Source organism: Stegodyphus dumicola, chromosome 1 (assembly GCF_044657685.1).
Source record: "Stegodyphus dumicola isolate Sdum_Otavi_A_Nest chromosome 1, ASM4465768v1".
NCBI lineage: Eukaryota > Metazoa > Arthropoda > Arachnida > Araneae > Eresidae > Stegodyphus > Stegodyphus dumicola.
In genome coordinates, this window is record NC_140768.1 from 162,710,683 (window position 1) to 162,729,531 (window position 18,849).

Below are 18,849 nucleotides of genomic sequence, written 5' to 3' on the forward strand. Positions count from 1 at the left end.
GATTCATCCCACAAAGCATCATGATTCATCCCACAAAGCAACTGTCTTCAATTTATCCATGATCCAGTCTCAATGGTCCCGGGCTCAATATTGGCGAAGTTGACAATGACGCTTGGTCAACAGATGTACACGAAATGGAACGTCTGCTGGGCAGTCCCATACCCAACAGTGTCAGCTGAATTGTGTGTCCGAAACACTTGCACTTGAGCCTGCATTATATTGGGCTGTCGACTGAGCGACTGTCGGTCGCCGATTTTGCTGTTCCAAGCGGGACAGGTTCCGACGTCCTCTTTCTTTGATGACGCATGGACGTCCAATACCTTGGTGTCTACAGCTCGCCTCACCGTCGTTCATTCTGCATAAATACTAACAAGAGCAGATAGTAAAAAAAGCCTACCAGTCATGCAGTTTGGGAGATACTCATCCGATTCTTCGGGACATTACAATCTACCCTGTATCAAATTCGTTTAAGTTAGCAATCTTTAACAACACTCCTAAAAGTAAGTGTAAAAATGATTCCTTACCTTCTCCAGAAGCAGTTTAATACCATTTCCACTTAATCGCGTACCATTCCACGTCATCCAGACGAGTTCAGCGGAAAATGTAGGGATGGTCATAATGATGTGGCTCGTCAGTGGATAATCCATGGTAATTACGATTCAAAATTAGATTATTCCCCCTACGTTTTTTGGGGAATTTATAAAAATGGCATTGTCTAAGCAAAATTCTTAAAGAAAAATTCTTTTGAAAAAAAAAATTACATGCGTGTACGTGATCAGTATGATATACACTCTTAGAAAAAAAAAAAAAAAAAAAAAAAAAAAAAAAAAAACTACCCACCACTACGCACCGAGAAGATATAAAACAAATTGGACACAAATTGATATGTATACAGGTTTCGACGGAAAATGTAAGATTTTACATTTTGGCTGCTACTGAATGAGCGGTTGTCGCTACAGCGCATCTGATCTGCGCAACTGGCAGAATATTTAAAAGGAGAAAGTACGATTCCAGGTCATAAATTCTTCACGAATTTCATTCCATGTACTCTGGTAGACAGTAACTATGCCTCGCATACAGGTGGGCGAACGATATGCGCAGATGTCAGAATTTGAGAGAGGTCGTGTAGTGGGCTCAAAGAAGCCGGTTGGTCTTATCGGCGAATTGCTCGACATTTGAGCAGGAGCGATGACACTATTAGACGATATTGGCAGGAATGGGTGAACCACGGCCGTACACAGCGTCGAGAAGGAAGCGGTAGGCCTAGAGAAACGACAGAACGTGAAGACCGAGCAATCGTCACAGCGGCACTCACAGCGCCAGATGCATCATTGTCATCGATTGTACGTGCAACTAGTACTTCAGTGACCGCAAGGAACATTTATAGACTGCTCACAGAAAGAGGGCTGAGGTCACGGCGCCCTTTGTGCCGACTGCCATTGACCTCTGTACAACGTCAAGCCCGTTTGCAGTGGTGTCGGGCTCATTCGCACTGGAATGTCACTGACTGGAGTAGAATAGTCTTCAGTGATGAGTTCCGCTTTGAACTGAGCCCCGATGAGCAGCGAAGGCGAGGCTCGAGACGCCCCGGACAGCGGTGTGATACCAACCTGACTGTCTTCCGACAGACAGGCCAACAACCAGGAGTGATGGTCTGGGGTGCAATTTCATTTCATAGCAGGACCCCTTTGGTTGTCATCCGTCGCAATCTTACAGCACAGCGGTACGTCGACGAAGTTCTAAGGCCCATTGTACTGCCCTTCATGTCACGTCACTCTGGGCTTACATTTCAGCAAGATAATGCCCGCCCCCCACACTGCACATGTGTCTACTCCTTAGTGCTTGCCGAACATTACCTTGGCCAGCAAGTTCGTCTGATCTCTCTCCTATGGTGCATGTTTGGAATATTATGGGAAGGGCCCTCCAACCAGCTCGGGATGTTGACGATCTAACACGCTAGTTGGACAGAATTTGGCACGATATCCCTCAGGAGGACATCCGCAACCTCTGTCAATCGATACCAAGCCGAACTGCTTGCATAAGGGCCAGAGGTGGACAAACGCGTTACTGTCTTTTTCCCTTTGTGAAGCTCTATCACTTCAATACATCATCCAATTTTTCTCAAACTGTAATCATTTGTTTTCTGTACATGTACATCACTTCTACCGATTTTCGTCCCGTTCGGATAATTTCTTCTTGGTGCGTCATTTTTTTTTTTTTGTCTAAGAGTGTTATATATATATGTACGTGATCAGAATGAAAGTAAATAAAATTTATTTCCAATAATGTTTAAGATAAATAAAATCCGAAATATTAAAGGTGCATAAAACATATAAGCTTGAAAAAGCCAACAATGGATGTACTTCCAAATTAAATTTATGCAATAATATTTTGAAAAGTAAACGATTGGATTTAGATTACTCGAAAGCACAGGAGGCTGCTTGTCTACACGTAGGGATGTCTTTGGGGAGGATGTTTTAAGGGAAAGTGAATTGTATTCACAAAGTTGATGAAAATGGAATATCCTAGTAAAAACGTTTATTCTTTTCGCGAGCAGAACTCCAATTATTGGGACCGGACACCATTCGTATAATCAAAAATTCGGATAAATGGATTTTTCCGAAGAAAAGGTTTACGTATACGCAACTAATTACTGTATGTAATGTATATTGAAAATGGAAGAAAAAAAACTATTTTTAAAGAAAAAAAGTTTTAATTAATTAAAATAAAAAGGCAACACTTATACGTACATGTTATTTAGCGTACGGTGCAGTACTTACAAGTGCCGAAAGTCTAAATCTCTAAGCTGTTTGACTGTCTTCATCCGTTTTCGGGCAGCCAAGTAACGCTACCGCTTGACAATGAATGAGAAGTTGCATGTGGTCACACTTGATCTCCACTTCAACGCAGTTTCAAAAACGGCAAACGCTTCATTAGCTGATGGTCCCGTGTTTACTTCAACTTCGACATTAAGGTCATCTTCTTCCTCGACTCTTTCTTCTCTCACATTTTCAATAAGTTCATCATTTAGAATTCAAAACACAGGGTCTGATGAATCACACACCATCCATTCTGCTGTACCCTCAGCACCAACGTTTGAACATTCAGAAATTTTCAAAAGAATGTTTCTCAATTCCTCAAGTGACACGTCATCCTCATCTTCTCCTGTCTCTTTCTTTTCCTTTTCTTGAGCTCCTTTTTCTCCTTTTCCTTCTCTTCAGTTAATTCTGTAATTCTGAAACCGATTCGGATAATCAACGATTCGGATAGTCGGAGTTCGGATAATTGTTCGGATAGTCGGAGTTCTACTGTACAAGAAAAATATGTATCAAATAAAATGAAAAAATATTTGATTAATTAATTTCATGAGGAACCGCCCAACCGTGGTTAGCATCGTTGACTGCCGTGCCAAAAGGCTCAGGGAAGGCATGGATGTTTATAAATGTAGTGTCCGTATGGCATAAGGGCACTCTAAATATGCGGTGAGAGAAAAGTCCTCTCGAGAGGTTATTGGTAGGAGAAGAGGGGTGGAAGATCCTCGGATCCGCCCCTTCCCTGGGGTGCTCTGCACCAAAATTGGGGGCGGAACTGAGCTAAATCGCACAAGGTGTTCAAGGCTGTTGCCAACGACAGGCGTAAACTTGCGCTTCTCGCTACGAGGAATTTCGTGGGCTTGGGTTGACTATAGGCCAGAGAAGTGAGCATTAGCAAGAACAACAATTTCATCAAGAGAAAATAAATTTTGTCACACAGTTCAAGACCATAAATTTGACAGGCTTTCTTTAGTAAAGGTGTTGCGCAATTTGTAAAATAAAATGAAATAAGTCAGAGTTGAATTAAATTGATACGATTACGCCGTTGCAATGCGCCGTAGCATATAAAAATATATTCACACAGAACAGACAATGAAAGAATGATAAAACTACTTCTAAAAGTAAAGTTTTTTTTCAGAAATAACTATCATGTAGTAATATGGTAGTATAATGGTGAATTTTTAAATCACAACTATCTTTCCTTCACTATCAGCAAGTTCTCGATTTAAGTGTGAGATAGGATTCTAAGGCGAAACAGAATGAATCGAATGAAACTGTATGCAAAGCAACTTTTTCTACGTTCAGACGACATGTTTTCGATTTATATTTCATATTACATACACTAAGAAGTATAAAATAAAATGCATAACAGTTTATTTAATTAATCGAACCGCGGACCTCTGGAATACGCGCCCAGCGTGCAGGTTACCACACCACGAAGAGATGCTAAGAAGTCGAGAGAAATACCTTATATAGTTCCCTTTTAAAGGGCGACTGGGGCTTTTAGGGGACCCAATCGCCAAATCCTCGGTGTGGAGAATCATCATCCACCATCCTTTTAGTTCCGGCGCCACTGTAGAGCTATTAGGTTTTTTTTTTTTTTTTTTTTTTTTTTTTTTTTTGAAGCAGGAAAGATGCCTTCGCTGGGAAGCGAACCGCGGACCTCTGGAATACGCGCCAAGCGTGCAGACAACCACATCACAAAGGTATGCTAAGAAGGCAGGAGAAATACCTTATAATGTGACTAAAAATAAAATACTTGAACTCACATATACGAAGTATAAAGGTATATTAACAGAATTTCAAGAGTCAATTTTTTAGAAATAACTGTTTAAAAATAACATATTGGTATTAGAAGATGGATCTCTTTGAATGTCGATGACCTGGAGGACATTGAGATGAAGAACATTGAAGAGAAAGGTGTCCGCCTAAAAGATCGCGGCAAAAACATCTTAGACGAAAACGTCGCGGAGAAAACAAAGCAAAGTGTCCTACAAAACATCTTTGTGGAAAAGAAAACATCGTGGTACAAAATATCGTCGTCGAAAATAAAGCGGTTCAAAAACTTCGCATTTTAAAACATCGTCGTAGAAAATATCGTGTTAAAAAGTAAAGCACCTACAAAATCATTAGTATGACGATAATATCGCAGGACATGCTTTTCCAGGCTTTAAAACTTGTAAATTCACATTCGCATAATGATTTGTGATCTTCCTTTTTCTAATCTTTTTGACTATGTTTTTCATGAAAAATTAACATTAAAACTTTTAAAAAAGATTAATTTATAAATAACCTTTGTTAGTTTACTATACAAATTTAAAATTAAGTGCTACATGCTGCATTAAATTTCTACTCATTTTCAGTTTTTAAATGCTTAAGTTTCCTTCTTACTTTAGATCAGAAATTTTTTAATTAATTCAAAAATGTGAAATATAAAAGTGAAACCATTCTTCTTTCCTTCTTGCCCTCACAAGTCATTACGCGAATATGCATTTACTACTTCGTAATTGTTCTGTAATTTAATACTGTAATTGCTCGGAAAAAATTTGCGGCTGCAGAGAAAACTGAAAGTTCATATGTTAATAAAAGCAGAAAATCTTTACCTTTCAGCTGCAGTTCACACTTTGTATTGTTGGGATAGTTGTTGGGAAAATTAGGCGAATAAAATTCCTTTTTTTCTGGGTTACCGTCGGTGAAATTATAACAAATTTTTTCTTGTTCTAATTTCGTTAGGTCTCCACCGTGGAAGCCTTCAACATCCTTACCTGTAAGAAAAGAAATTCACGTTAAAGTAGTTAAGCAAGAAAGAAATAAAACATCTTATTTAAAATACCTGATGTATCCCAACGTATGACTTCCTAGTACAGCCTATTAAATCATACGCATTTTTTGCTGCATTTCCCAACGACAGCGTAAACTTGCTTTAAACTTATTTCCTCGAATTTCATTAGAGATAGATTTCCCATTTAATTAATTCAGTTCTCACTTTGCGGCAAGGCAAAAATACATAAAAACTCAAAAATTCTTCATTAAAAATTGCAAACTATAAAAAAATAAAGAAAATGAAACACCAAATGCACTTAAAAACAGTTTTAAATGTTTTCTTTTTACATTCAAAATTAGAATTTCTACGGAAAAATAAGCAATTCGGCTAACAAGCAAGAAGGCAGATTTTTCGGTGCACAAAATTGAAAGTTTACTTTCAGTTACACTCGGCAAGAAAAACACTGAAATTGGTGTAAAAACTGATTTAATTCACTACTTAATGAGTTTCAAATATAAATATATGGCGGCTACGTTAGGCTTAGCATTACTTTAAATTGTTGAGAACTCTAAAATTATTGCATGCAGAATAACTAAAGTCATGAAAACTTTAGTCGGAACACGGGAACAATATGATTCAATCACTTTTAAAGCAAAAAAAAATGCACGATTTACAAACATATAAGAAAAAAAAAAAAAAAAAAAGAAGAAGAAGAAGAAATAATACATCTCACCAAACCGGGTAATAGAGTGGGTAATGTTGTTGTTGTTGCTAATTCTCATTTGTCTAACCTATAGTCAGCCCAAGCCTATCAAATTCCTCATCGCAAGGAGCGCAAGTTTACGCTGTCGTTGGGAACAGCGTTGAGCAATTTGCAGATGACAGCGCGATTTAGCTCAGTTCCGCCCTCAAGTTTGATAGAAAGCACCCGGAGGGGCGGGTCTGAAGGTCTCCTATTTCCTCTTTCCCTAGCAACAACCTCTCCAGAGGACTTTCAACTCGAAGCAAATTTAGAGTGCCCCCATGTCACACAGACACTATACATTTACAAACATCCATGCTTTCTCTAGGATTCGAATCCAAGCCTTTCGGCAGTCAGGGACGCTAAACAGTATACCGGTTGGGGGGCAGAGTGGTTATAAATTTGGTGCGGCCGATTGCAACTAGAAGTGGAGGTGCAAAGCTACACATTATAGCCGTCCCATATAAACATGTGAACGTTCTATGGCTACTCGTTTTTGAGTTATGGAGATGCGTACATATGTACATACGTAGAGACGACACGGAAAAAAAATCTCGTCTGAATCCCTTTTATATCCATATTACAGTTTTTGAAAAAAAAAAAAAAAAAAAAGTCCTTTATTCCGTCCGCAGGAACAGATGTCACGCAAAAACATCACGCAAATGGATTCGAAAGCGGTTAAAATGGATATTTTCGCTGAAATATGAAACCGGAAATTTTTCCTGATTACAATACTTCCTTTATTTCGTATAAGAAAGTAAAAAGAACAAGTAATATATATATATATAAAAAATTAAAGTCAACTCCCACTTAGGTCAACAAAGAAAAATTTTTAAAATACAAAAAAAATTAAATACAAAAAAGTTTTTAAATTAAGTATTTAAAATATTTTTCACGTATTAAAAATTTGAAGAAATTTTAATATGTGAAAAAACTGCATTAACATCAAGTATCATCCACTACAAGTTTAAAAAATGTATTTGAACTTGAGTGGATAAATAAAAAGTATTTTATTAGCGATTTAAAATGAATTAATTAAATAAAAAAATTAAAGTCAATTCGTACTTAGGTCAACAAAGAAAAAAAAATTAAAACTACAATTTTTTTTAATTAAAAATTTTTAATATGTGGAAAAAGTGTATTAACACCAACTGTCATCCACTACAAGTTTAAAAAATGTATTTGAACTTGAGTGGATGAGTAAAAAGTATTTTATTAACGATTGAAAATTTGCACAAGAGAGTGAGAGCTAATAGTAGGAATTTAAAAAGAAACTGATGATAATGTTTTTTGTATAAATCCCGTTATAGAACATTAATTCGTTTTTAGAAACTTTGAAAAATAAATCAAGCCATTTTCAGGAAATGAACCTACAATCGGCGAACTGAGCGTGCTGACTATTAGACCATAGAGATACATGAGATTTATCTCCTTTATTTCTTGCATTTGTTCTTTTGAGAAAAATACTAATAAATTAATTGTTGCGTTGTAAGGGTTGGTGGATTTGGAGTGATTGAAGACAACACTGGATGATGAATGAAAACACAATTTATTCGCCAGTATTACACGAGACAGTCCTAAAAACGCTGTACAGTTGTCAAAAAACTACGACAAACATGCTGGAACGATCAGCGACACAGCCTCCAGACTCTCAGGCTGTAACGGTGAAGACAGCTTTACGGCAAAGCACTAGAACACAGCTCCCGAGTCGGTCGATCGCTTTTAGAACTCAACACACTCAAGATACTCTTCACAATAAGACTCACAATTCACCCAACGATGCGCTACGTACTCTGACGTAATTTGACACTAAACTGCTACTCCGCGTACAGCTAGGATTTATATAGCTTTTGACCTGCCTTCGAGAAGTTTGTGTGTCAAACCGGTAAGAATTCGTTCTAGAATGTCGTAGCTTCGTCTATGACATATCGCCAATTTTGTCGCCGAATGGGCGATTTCGTGCCAAATCTAGCAGCCCTGCATTCTTTTGTTAGTTTCTGGCAACCCTAAACCCGCTTACACTAATTTCACTTTGCTTTTGTGTAAGTCTCCTTATTACACACAATTTAAACTTTCTATTAGAAAACATATCACCTTAATAATGAAATAATAATTCGAAAGGTAGTAAAACGAATCCATTGTCTTGCTACTAGATTAATTAACCGTAGAATAAATCGCCGAAAGCGAACTAATTGTTAATCAGTAAAATGACTGAAATAAAGGTTTCATAGCTATTTATTCAAAATGGTTAACAATGATCACTACTTCAGTTAATTTCGCCGTTTTCAGATCTTGCAAAATTTGGTTATAAAGGTTATTATTCTACTCCAGTGGTTTTCGAAACACTTTCAGATTTTCCAGTGATGCAAAAGACTGGCCGAGTATGCACGCTCTGGTCGTTTTATTCTAATAATATATTATTCACAGTTACTAAACCGTTTAAATTTCAGATATTCCATTTTGACTTGAATAAAGTCACCGTACCATCAAACGCTTTGAAGCTGAATTTATATTCAGAGTTAACGCGAAGATTCATAAACTAATCGTTTGACGGGATCTATATAAGTTCGAGTTATGTTACGAGGCACAGAAAAAAAAGGGGGATTTAAAGTTAGTTTATTACTTAGTAAACTTAATCAAGTTACTTACTTATTACAATTTCTTACTTACTTACAATTACTTAGTGTCAACTTATTCACTTTTTACGGAGGTGTTCGAATATATTTTAGGCAAATTTTATTGCATTTAAAGAAATATATTACCAAAAATTTTTATCCCAAAGGAGGCAATTTTCCCAGAAGGGCTATTAATTTCATTTTGACTCTTTGCGTCGGTTCGCTATAAATGTCGGCTCACTTTTCAGATTACTGACACCAAACATTAGAGCCCTGCATTAAATTTAAAGAAATTAAATAATGAAGAAACTGCATGAATGTATGTATTTCTCGCACTGTGTGAGAAAATAGCAGAGACATCCAATTTTGAATAACGTAGTCCTCCGCTCGAATATGGGCATCTGGAAGCCCGAATTTGGAATTTGTTTTATTATCTATTTTATATTTTGTCAAACATTAAGGAATTTTTGATTAACAAACTTGACGATTTCGAAGCGAGCAATGAATGGCAACAGTGTACGAAAAAATAAATATCGGAAATTCTAAAGATATATGTTTTCTTAAATATTTTGTGATACTGCTGTTGAATTGAATTTTATGCCTTAAGTGCGAAGAACATGATATTTAATAAGGAAAAATAGCACACAAAATGTTAAAAAAAAAGGCCCCTTTGGGTGTAATATAAAATTTCAAGGCTTTCAGATTTTTTTGTGTGTGTCGGTTTTATATGCTCCGTTTGATAAATCTTACTCTTTACTATCTTATTACGCCATAATTTCCCAGGAAATAAATAAAGCTTTTTGTAGTATCAGAAGAGGTATTTTATCCCATTCTTCTCGAACATCTTTCCAAAGCCCAAGGTGTGGTCTGCTTTATTTAATTACGACAAAGCCTCGAAGGCTATCTGCCTAGGGGCAGGGATGCTTTCGTGGAAGGCTTTCTAAGGGAAACTGGCTCGTATACACGTCACACATGGGGAAAATACGAAAACGCCCTTACGGCCAGCCGGTTTGCGGGATTGAACCTCGGACCGAATTATCAGTGTCCAGCGACTTTACCGCTCGGCCGCCGGTGAGCTGTCCCAAAGTCCAAGAAGGGCTCTAAATTCCATGGAGGGTCAACGTTTGAATATTCCGCTTTTTAACCAGTTAACTGTGGCGGCCTCGTTTAAGAGTGCGCACCGTTTTGTGTCGCCAGAATCGAGCCATGACGAGTATATTCGTCAATCATAGCGTAAGTTGCGTTGGTATGATATCGGATGAAAAAGATGGGTTCATTTTATAAATTTGAAAATTTTATTACTAATATTTATTTATTTGGTTAACATAAGCGTATGTTACATTCATATTAAACTAAAAATGAAATCAATTAAATTAAATATTATACATATAAAAGTAAGAATTTAAATTCCTGTTGTGGAGTGATATTCAGCGAAACAGAGTACTATACACAATGAGACTTTGCAAATCGAACACCAGTAACGCGATTCCTTCATGATCTTACATTTGTAGCCATGCGAACACCTTCGCGTAGGGTTGTTTTCTTTAGATGTTCCGGGTATATAATCCGGAACATGATTCCCGCCCAATTGGTTTACATTAGGTCTAAATGGCCGAGTTTGTGTCGATTTACTTCTTTCAATTGGATATGTCGCAAAAGTGTCTTCAATAAATTTGAGCAAAAGATTGATATGCGATACTGTTCCATTATTTTTTATATAATATGAATGCATTCAAACACATAATGTCTTAAGAAATGGAGAAATATTTTTTTTGTAGTACGTTTTGAGTCGTTTGCTTGCTGTGGAGTATGCTCTGATAATTTCATCGCTCCTATCCACTCCACCCATTTTTTTATTATAATCAATCCCTAGCTCCGGTTTCTTTGTTATTATTTTTCTTTTCTCTGCTTCTATTACGTTGTCATTATGTACAGTACTTAGTAAATAAACCTTCCTCTTATCTTTCCATTGCATTATACGCATGACGAGTATACTCGTCAATACACAAAATCGTGCCTCTTCTCTATGACGAGTATACTGGTCAATCACAGTTAACTGGTAAAAGCGCCAAAATCAATTGTTGATACATCAGATTTAGTAGGGGTATGGCCTTGATACCCGTTTCTTGTTCTATTTTTTCCTAGGAAATGAACAGTGGATTTGGAGGTGTGGCTGCTTGCTTTGTCTTGATGCAGATCTACTGTTTGATGGCACTGTGGGTGAAGGGAATGTATTTTATATTTGAAATTATAAATTGGTTATAAAGTATGTTCCTTATAATATGTTGAATTTATATTATAATTTTCCTCCACTCTCTTTAAATCTAAATTTCCGTTATATGAAAAATCAGCAACAATCATTAAAACCCTACGAAAAACTTTATTTAGATTCTTTGAACAATGTTTTAAGATTTTTTTCTCCTCTTTGATGATAATAAATGGATCTCTTTTTATTGCAAAGAAGTGGCCACGACCGGTTGGAGGAGGACTACGTTATTCAAAATCGGATGACTCTAGGTACCGTTGTGTTTTCACAATGCGAGAAACTTTCCTACAGATTCTTCATGATTTAGTTTCTTTAATACATGGCAATAATATTTGGTGGCAACAGTTTGGAAAGTGAATCGACGTAAAATGCCTTCTTGATCAAGATAAATAAACCTTAAAATTAAAAACTGGTAAATTTTGTACCAACCACTTCATGCTAGTTCCGATTATTTAAATATTTTCAGGAAATTTATCATTACATTTTCAAGTTATAGTTTCCTTGGACGAATTGAAATCTGTTGAAGGTAAAGCCTTGCAAAGAATTACTGTATTTCCCGGGGTATAAGGGCACTTTTTTCTTTCAAAGTAGTCGATACTCAGTTTATTCAAAGTTCTTTCTTGTTTCCTTTCGGTGTGTGGGAATATTACAGTACGTAGAGTTCAGTGAATGCGCATGCGCTGTCATCGACTATCACTGCTAAGTTCGTTTTAACTTTCCAGTTTTTGTGAACGACTTTTAAGGTGACGGTGGAACTTTAAAATAGCTAAAATCAATCAAAATATTGAATTTGTCTTTTTACTCTCGTAATATTCCACATACGTAATTACATCATATGCAAAAAAAAAAAAAAAAAAAAAAAAAAAAAAAAACCGAGTTTAAATATTCTAATTTTTAAAGAAGTTACAAGCATTTAAAATGTGTAAACAGCGTAAACTTTGCCCTTTAAATTTTGGAGAAAATGTAAAAAATGTACTTCAACAGTTACTTACTGATTTTATAATTTATATATTTGACCAAAAGTGTTTATTTCTTAAAAAAAAAAAGGTTATAAATGTCAGTATTGACAACTATTAATGAATTTAACTTTGGTTATGTAAATGATATAGGCATAGAACATTAGGAAGCCAACTCGTTTTCCCTACTCGTTGCAAAAAAGCGTAATCAACGTCGCTTGAACCAAAGCAAAAAGAGAAGTTTACCTGCTTGGAAAAAAACAGAAATAGTAAAAAATATTGTAAAGCATTAAAAAATAATGTAAATGTAACAAATGAAGGTAAAACATATGATGCGAGTGAATTTTAAAAGTTTCATTGGATACAATGCATAAATTGTTTCTGCCTCTAACTTCGAATCACATACCAATTTGCGATATGTTTACTTTTCTCAGATTTAATATTATGAGATTAAAGATAGTTAAATACGAAAACGTTATCCAGTGTCTATATATTCATACTTAAATTTAATTTGCTGTTTTTCATGACCATGTATTAAAGGTAAGTTTGAAGAAAAACTTTAAATTCGGTTTTCTCAAAACAAATCTTTTCGCAGTTCGTATGTCTTGAAAATGCTCCATGCGTCTCATTTTTAGTTAATGAATGATATTTGGAAGAAACTATTTTGTTATATGTTACAATAGGTCTGTGTATGGATTTTTGGATATGATGTTATTAAGAAGTTTAAACTTGTGATAATGTTTAACAAAAGGTGACATTTTTCTGAAAACTGGATTCAAGTTCACAGAAACCCTTTTTAAAAATTTCTGATCCACTATATTTAATAACGGATACACAAAAACTTTTGTCAAGTCTTTATAACTAACTAACTCAAAGGAAAAATTAGGAAAAAATATTGAAAATTAGCGCACAAGGAGCATTTTTAATCTTTAATTAAAATAATTAATTATTTGTTTAAAAAAATTTTAATTTAAAATAAATTGAAATTTTGAACATACATTTTATAAATTGATGTTATAATATCTATATGTATAAAATTTCTTGTTGAAAACCCAAAAACTTAAAAAACTAATTTTTAAAGTTCAGCGTTCCCCCAAGTGTGAGAAATTTCTACTATTATATTTTCTTAAATTTGTTGGCAAGTTATGGCTTAAAAACAACGTCGGCATTGCTATAACATAGCATACATACAATTGTGATTGCGTATGCTGAAGAAAATGGCAACAGGGCTGCAAATGAGGCATTTCGGGCCACCCTCAACTGAGAAAATGATACGAACTTGGTGGAGGAATCAGGAAGTGGATCTAAAAAAAAGCAACTCATAGGTTGGGTATTTGCAGAAAGTATTGCTTTGTATTTGTATTACTTTATATTTAAAATACTGTAAATTCGTTATAATAATCAGTAATTAAAGTTTTATCCTTCAAAAATAAGCATAAAAAAGGGGTTACATCGAATAGACCAGTGCGGCTTATACGCTGGCAAATACGGTACTTGTCAATTCAGTATACCATTGCTGGACAGCCTGGGGAAAAATCTTCGAATGTACGACTTCAGAAAATAAAAGCACCGCACATATTTCAGATTTATTCGTTGAGAAATGGTTGCGCGTTATACTGCGAATATACCTAAAAAATAAAAAGTAATTAAAAAGTTTTATCCTTCAAAATTGTGGATAAAAATGGGGTGCATCTTATAGGCCGGCAAATACGGTATGTCAATCCAGCATGTTGAAGGAAATAGGTAGGAGGAGATAGAGGAAGAGAGATAGAAGGAAAGAACAAAATATGGCCGTGGGGGTCCCCAAAGACAGCAAAACTGACGAAGACCAACATGATCCAAGAAACCAACAAGATCGATGCATCATTAAGCAGAGATTCTACAGCTATCCGTCCAACCTATCTGGAACTTCTAACAGCGCTGACACCCACTAAAGCAAACCCACAAAGCTTAAAAAAATTCAAATTGATTCTCGTTAGGCTTCCTTGTCTGGAAGGCCCTGAGGTACATAATGGAGACAAAGTGAAGGGGATTAGGCAGGGTAATTCGGAAGGCCGCTTCCCTGTCTTCTAGAAGTTTCTGAAATGGGTTCGTTTAACGGTTCGCTGCGTTCGGTTGCAAATTTTCGCGCCCTTTTCGAAGATTGAAGCAGCCGATCGTGCGTGTAAGAGGCGGGGGGAGGATTTGTTCAATCGCCAATGAACATCGGCGAAGCGGGAATAATTGAGAGTAATTAGGACTCATTAACAAAGAAAAGACTAACACAAATATTTTCCATCGTATTGTAATCGAAGCTCCTGAATTCTTCTAGGCTTTATTAAAGAATTAATCATAAAACTAATCTACGGGGATAACTGATATTTTCCTACGTATTTTATAAGAGGAATGTGACAGTGTTGACAACAGAGAATACTTTCTGGGCAAAATACGCTGCCACTGGACCTCAAAAATAGTTTCTTCTATTTTCAGTTTGATTTTTAAATGTTTCAAATCAGCTTTCCGATAACATTCCAGAATATAAATAGCAAGAGAAAGGTTTTTAATAAACATCTCTTGTAAACACTGTAATTTGAATTTCGATGCCACAGTCTTCTGTTAAACAAATAAATACCATTTATTGGATATATTAGAAGCTTTCTTGCAGTTTTCTGAGACAACGTATATCATCGAGATTGCTCATGAAAAATAAATATGACTCTACTCATTAAAGATACCTAAAATGAGTGTGTCTAGAAGAAAAAAGCTTGGCCACATACTATACATGTATTCAAACTTCATTTGAAGCATTAATACTCAGCACTTCTACCCTTTTGTCCTCTGATATGTTATTATGAAAGTATTTGGACGAATTAGAAATAAAATGTGTCTTTTAATGATTTAATAATATTTGTTGTATTTATGAATAACCAGACTTCCTGTTACTTATGTGCACGTCAGATGGGGTAACATATTGGGTAACATATATTGTTACGAAATGTCCAGGCGCGGTAAGATAGCTTCCCCGCAAAGCAGTTTTAGGGTTGCCATAAAATGGCAAGGGAAGGCAGAGTTGCCACATTTAGCAAAAATCGCCCATTTGGCGACAAAATTGGCGATATACCATGGACGGATGGAGAATCTTCTGGAACGAATTCTTACGGGTTTAGCCCATAATGTTCTCGAACACAAGACGAAAGCTATATAAACCCTGCTGGACCGCAGTCATTTAGTGTGTGTCTCGTCTAGCGAGTCAGTCCGTGCGAAGTCGATAGAGTTGACAGCCGGGCAGCGAGTTCCGAGTGGGTCGTCGAGTGCATCGTCGAGAGAGTGTGTTGAGCTCCGGGAACGACTGAACCGAAGAGTCGGGAGCTGTGCTCCTGTGTCGTCGAGTGCATCGCGAGTTGTAGCGTGGAGAGTCTCGAGAGTACGTGGAGTTCCGAGAACGATCAAGCAGAGTCGGGTGATTTGCAGGAAGCTGTCTCCACCGTTATTGCCTGACAGTGTGAAGGCTGTGTCGCTGATTGTTCCAGCGTGTTTATAGTAGACCTTCGACGACTGTAAAAGTGTTTTGAAGCTGTCCTGACAATACTGGCCAATAAAGTGTGTTTCGATACTTCATGAAGTAATATTGCGTTATTCACTCCAAATCCACACAAACCCCGCACGAAAGTGAAGGAAGAAAATAACGCAACAATATATTATTAAAAATTGTACACGTTCTGTATGTTGCATTATCTCCTCCCGGAGTTTAATTTCGACAGAGTCTACCCCCCCCCCGGATACCCAAAATTCGTAGGTAGCCATTTCGACCATTCTCATTTTCTTACGACTTTAAATTGAGGAGATATTAATTAAAAACTCTAAAAACGCTAATTTTCGCAATCACTCTTCCGAGTGGCAACAGTCTCGCACGCAGGAGATAAAAATCTGGTTCGTGTTTCGAGAAGTGTTGCCACTGCTCGCTCTCAAAACGTACAGTTTGTTTATAGAAAAATTCTACGTTTTACAAAATATGAAATAAAAAAATCTGAAAAAAAAAAGTCTGAAAGCTTTCAGATTTTATATTACACCCAAACGGCGTTTTTTTAAAGTTTTGTGTGTTGCCTTTATTTATTAAATATCATGATCTACCCACAAAAGCCATGAAATTCAGTTCAACAGCAATATCGCAAAATAATTTTAAAATGGCATATCTTAAGAATTTCCGATACACAATCTCGCGACGCTGAAGATAAAAATATCGTGTGTGTGTGTTTTTCTTTTTTTTTCCGCATAGTGTTGTCATTGTTCGCTTTGAAATCGTTTAGTTCGTTAATCAAAAGCTCAAAAATGCTTTACTAAATATGAAATAGATAATAAAACAAATTCGGGCTTCCAGATGCCCATATTCGAGTGGAGGACTACGTTATTCAGAATTGCATGGCTCTAGGTACCGTTGTTTTATCACAGTTCCAGAAACATATATACATTGAGGCGGATTCTTCCTTATTAATTTCTTAAAAATAAAATACAGGTTAATGCCAAAGATTAAATATTTCGAAGTACCTATGGTTTTAAACCATGTACTTCCACATCATAAAAATATCTAAGTTGTGAGCAGAAGCAGGAAAATTGCATAAATAGTTAATTTGATGCAAACTAGAGGGAGCCACAGTAGCTCGAGAGTATTTAGGTATAAGAAGAAATCATTAAGTCTAAAGTTTTGATTTTTTAATCCAAAAGGGCTTTGTCATTGAGGGACTATTGTTTTCGTTTTGGTATTTTGCGTTGAAATCTAAAAAGCTGTATCACTTTTCAAACTGTTGCCACCCAATATTATCGCCCTGTATTATATTTGAATAAATTAAATAATGAAGAATCTGCATAAATGCATGTATGTACGTTTCTCGCATTGTGATGAAACGACGTTACCTAGAGCCATCTAATTTTGAACCACGTAATCCTACTGCTAATATGGGCATCTCGAAGCCCGAATTTGGACTTTGTTTTATTATCGATTTCATATTTTGTAAAATTTTAACGAATTTTTGATTAACAACCTCAAGGATTTCAAAGCGAGCCATGACAACGTTGTACAGGTAAAACATTTTTATCTCCAACGCACAAGACTCTGTATCGAAAATTCTAAAGTTATGCTCAATATAAAATTATTTTGCGATATTGCTGCTGAACTGAATTTTATGGTTTAAGTGAGAAGAACATGATATTTAATAAATAAAGGTAACACACAAAATGTTAAAAAACGCCCGTTTGGACGTAATTTGAAATCTGAAACCTTTCAGATTTTCTTTTATTTTGTAATTTTTTTGGTTTTTATAATTTTTTTGTATTTTGTATTTTATAATTTTTTTTTTGTATTTTTATATAATATTTAGTGGCAACAATTTGAAAAGTAAAACGCCGTTTATAGTGAATCGGCACAAAATACCAAAACGAAATTTTAGGTTTACCCAAAGCCCTTTGGGTCAAATACACAGTTTCTATTCACTCATTAAAGATCACAGTAAGAAATGCAACATGGTAACTAATAAATTTTAAGGTATTCCGTGTGTAGCCTATGACGGAACCGTAAATTAACGGCCTTACGAACTTCCTATTTTGCTACATTGAGGCCAAATAAATTGATCGCCAATTTCCAACGAGATTTCGTAACAAATTCAATCCATACACAGGATATTCTGATAATAATCATTACTCACGATAAACCCCCTGCTTAACCCTGCAGTATATGCGTTGACAGGCTTCAGACTTCCACCGCACGCGCCATCCCCACATCCCTCATCGAAGGCAGCAGGGTAAACTGGAATTACGTACTGACTCTAATTAGCTCAAGAATGTACAAGAAGTCACGATTCGTTGTGGGTTTGGAAATCACAGCGAAAGGTCACGAAGTGCTTGTTTGGCTAATAAGAGTTTGGGGAGTAATAGGCGAGAAGTGGAAAAGCTCCACTGTTGAAAGTGCGTTGTGTCCACAAGGTTTAGATGATGCCAGAGATTTCGCGCGCAAATTTGAAAAGCGTTTTATTTTATTTTTTGCTGTATGCGAGTGAAGCTTAATATGATACCCATTGCCACGGAAGATATTTCTCTTACAATAATTATAGTAAATGCTAATTCTACAGTTAGGTTTAGTCTCACAAAATATGAGTGCAAAACCAAAGTGTTTGCTGGCGTAATGAAAACATTCTTGCCTTAAATTTAACCCTTTCCGGCACGCTACCTTTTAAAGTCGGAGTTTTGATAAAAAAAAAAAGTAGGCAGTCTAATTAGGCCTAGAGGAGTACACAAGTAAAATTTTGTGAAGATAGCACTTCTCGTTTTTATTCTGTGGTTGTGCCCAAAGTGGCACACTGATTGCTTCGAAAAGAGTGCTGAAACGAGCATTGTTGTCAATGAAATGACCGATGAGATGCGGAGAAACAAAGAATACAGTTATCCTAGATTATTGTCTCAATTGTCCTAGATTATCGGTGTGCCCAGTCTGGGCACATCTAGGGTTCGTCGTTTGATTTTAGGCAAGATTTCAAGGTAAAAATTTAAAACTAATATAGAATAAGAAGATTAGCATACAGCCAAAAAAATAACATAGAAATTTCTTTTCAAACAATTCCTTTTATACCCTAAAAAAGTCTGGAAGATTTCTTTGAAAAATGAGGGTCTTAAAAAACTTAACATGGCTAAAATAGACTGGTTTGTGTTGATCTGCCATCTACT

General features: G+C 36.0%; 1 protein-coding gene across 1 annotated transcript in view; it reads right to left on the reverse strand.

Moving 5' to 3' along the window:
* Nucleotides 1–18,849, reverse strand: part of LOC118185821 (uncharacterized) — a 781,755-nt gene that overhangs the window by 175,598 nt on the left and 587,308 nt on the right. The window contains exon 5 of the mRNA XM_085822881.1: nucleotides 5,417–5,578. Within this exon, the coding sequence (XP_085679007.1) occupies nucleotides 5,417–5,578 (162 nt within the window). The remainder of the gene's footprint in view (nucleotides 1–5,416; nucleotides 5,579–18,849) is intronic.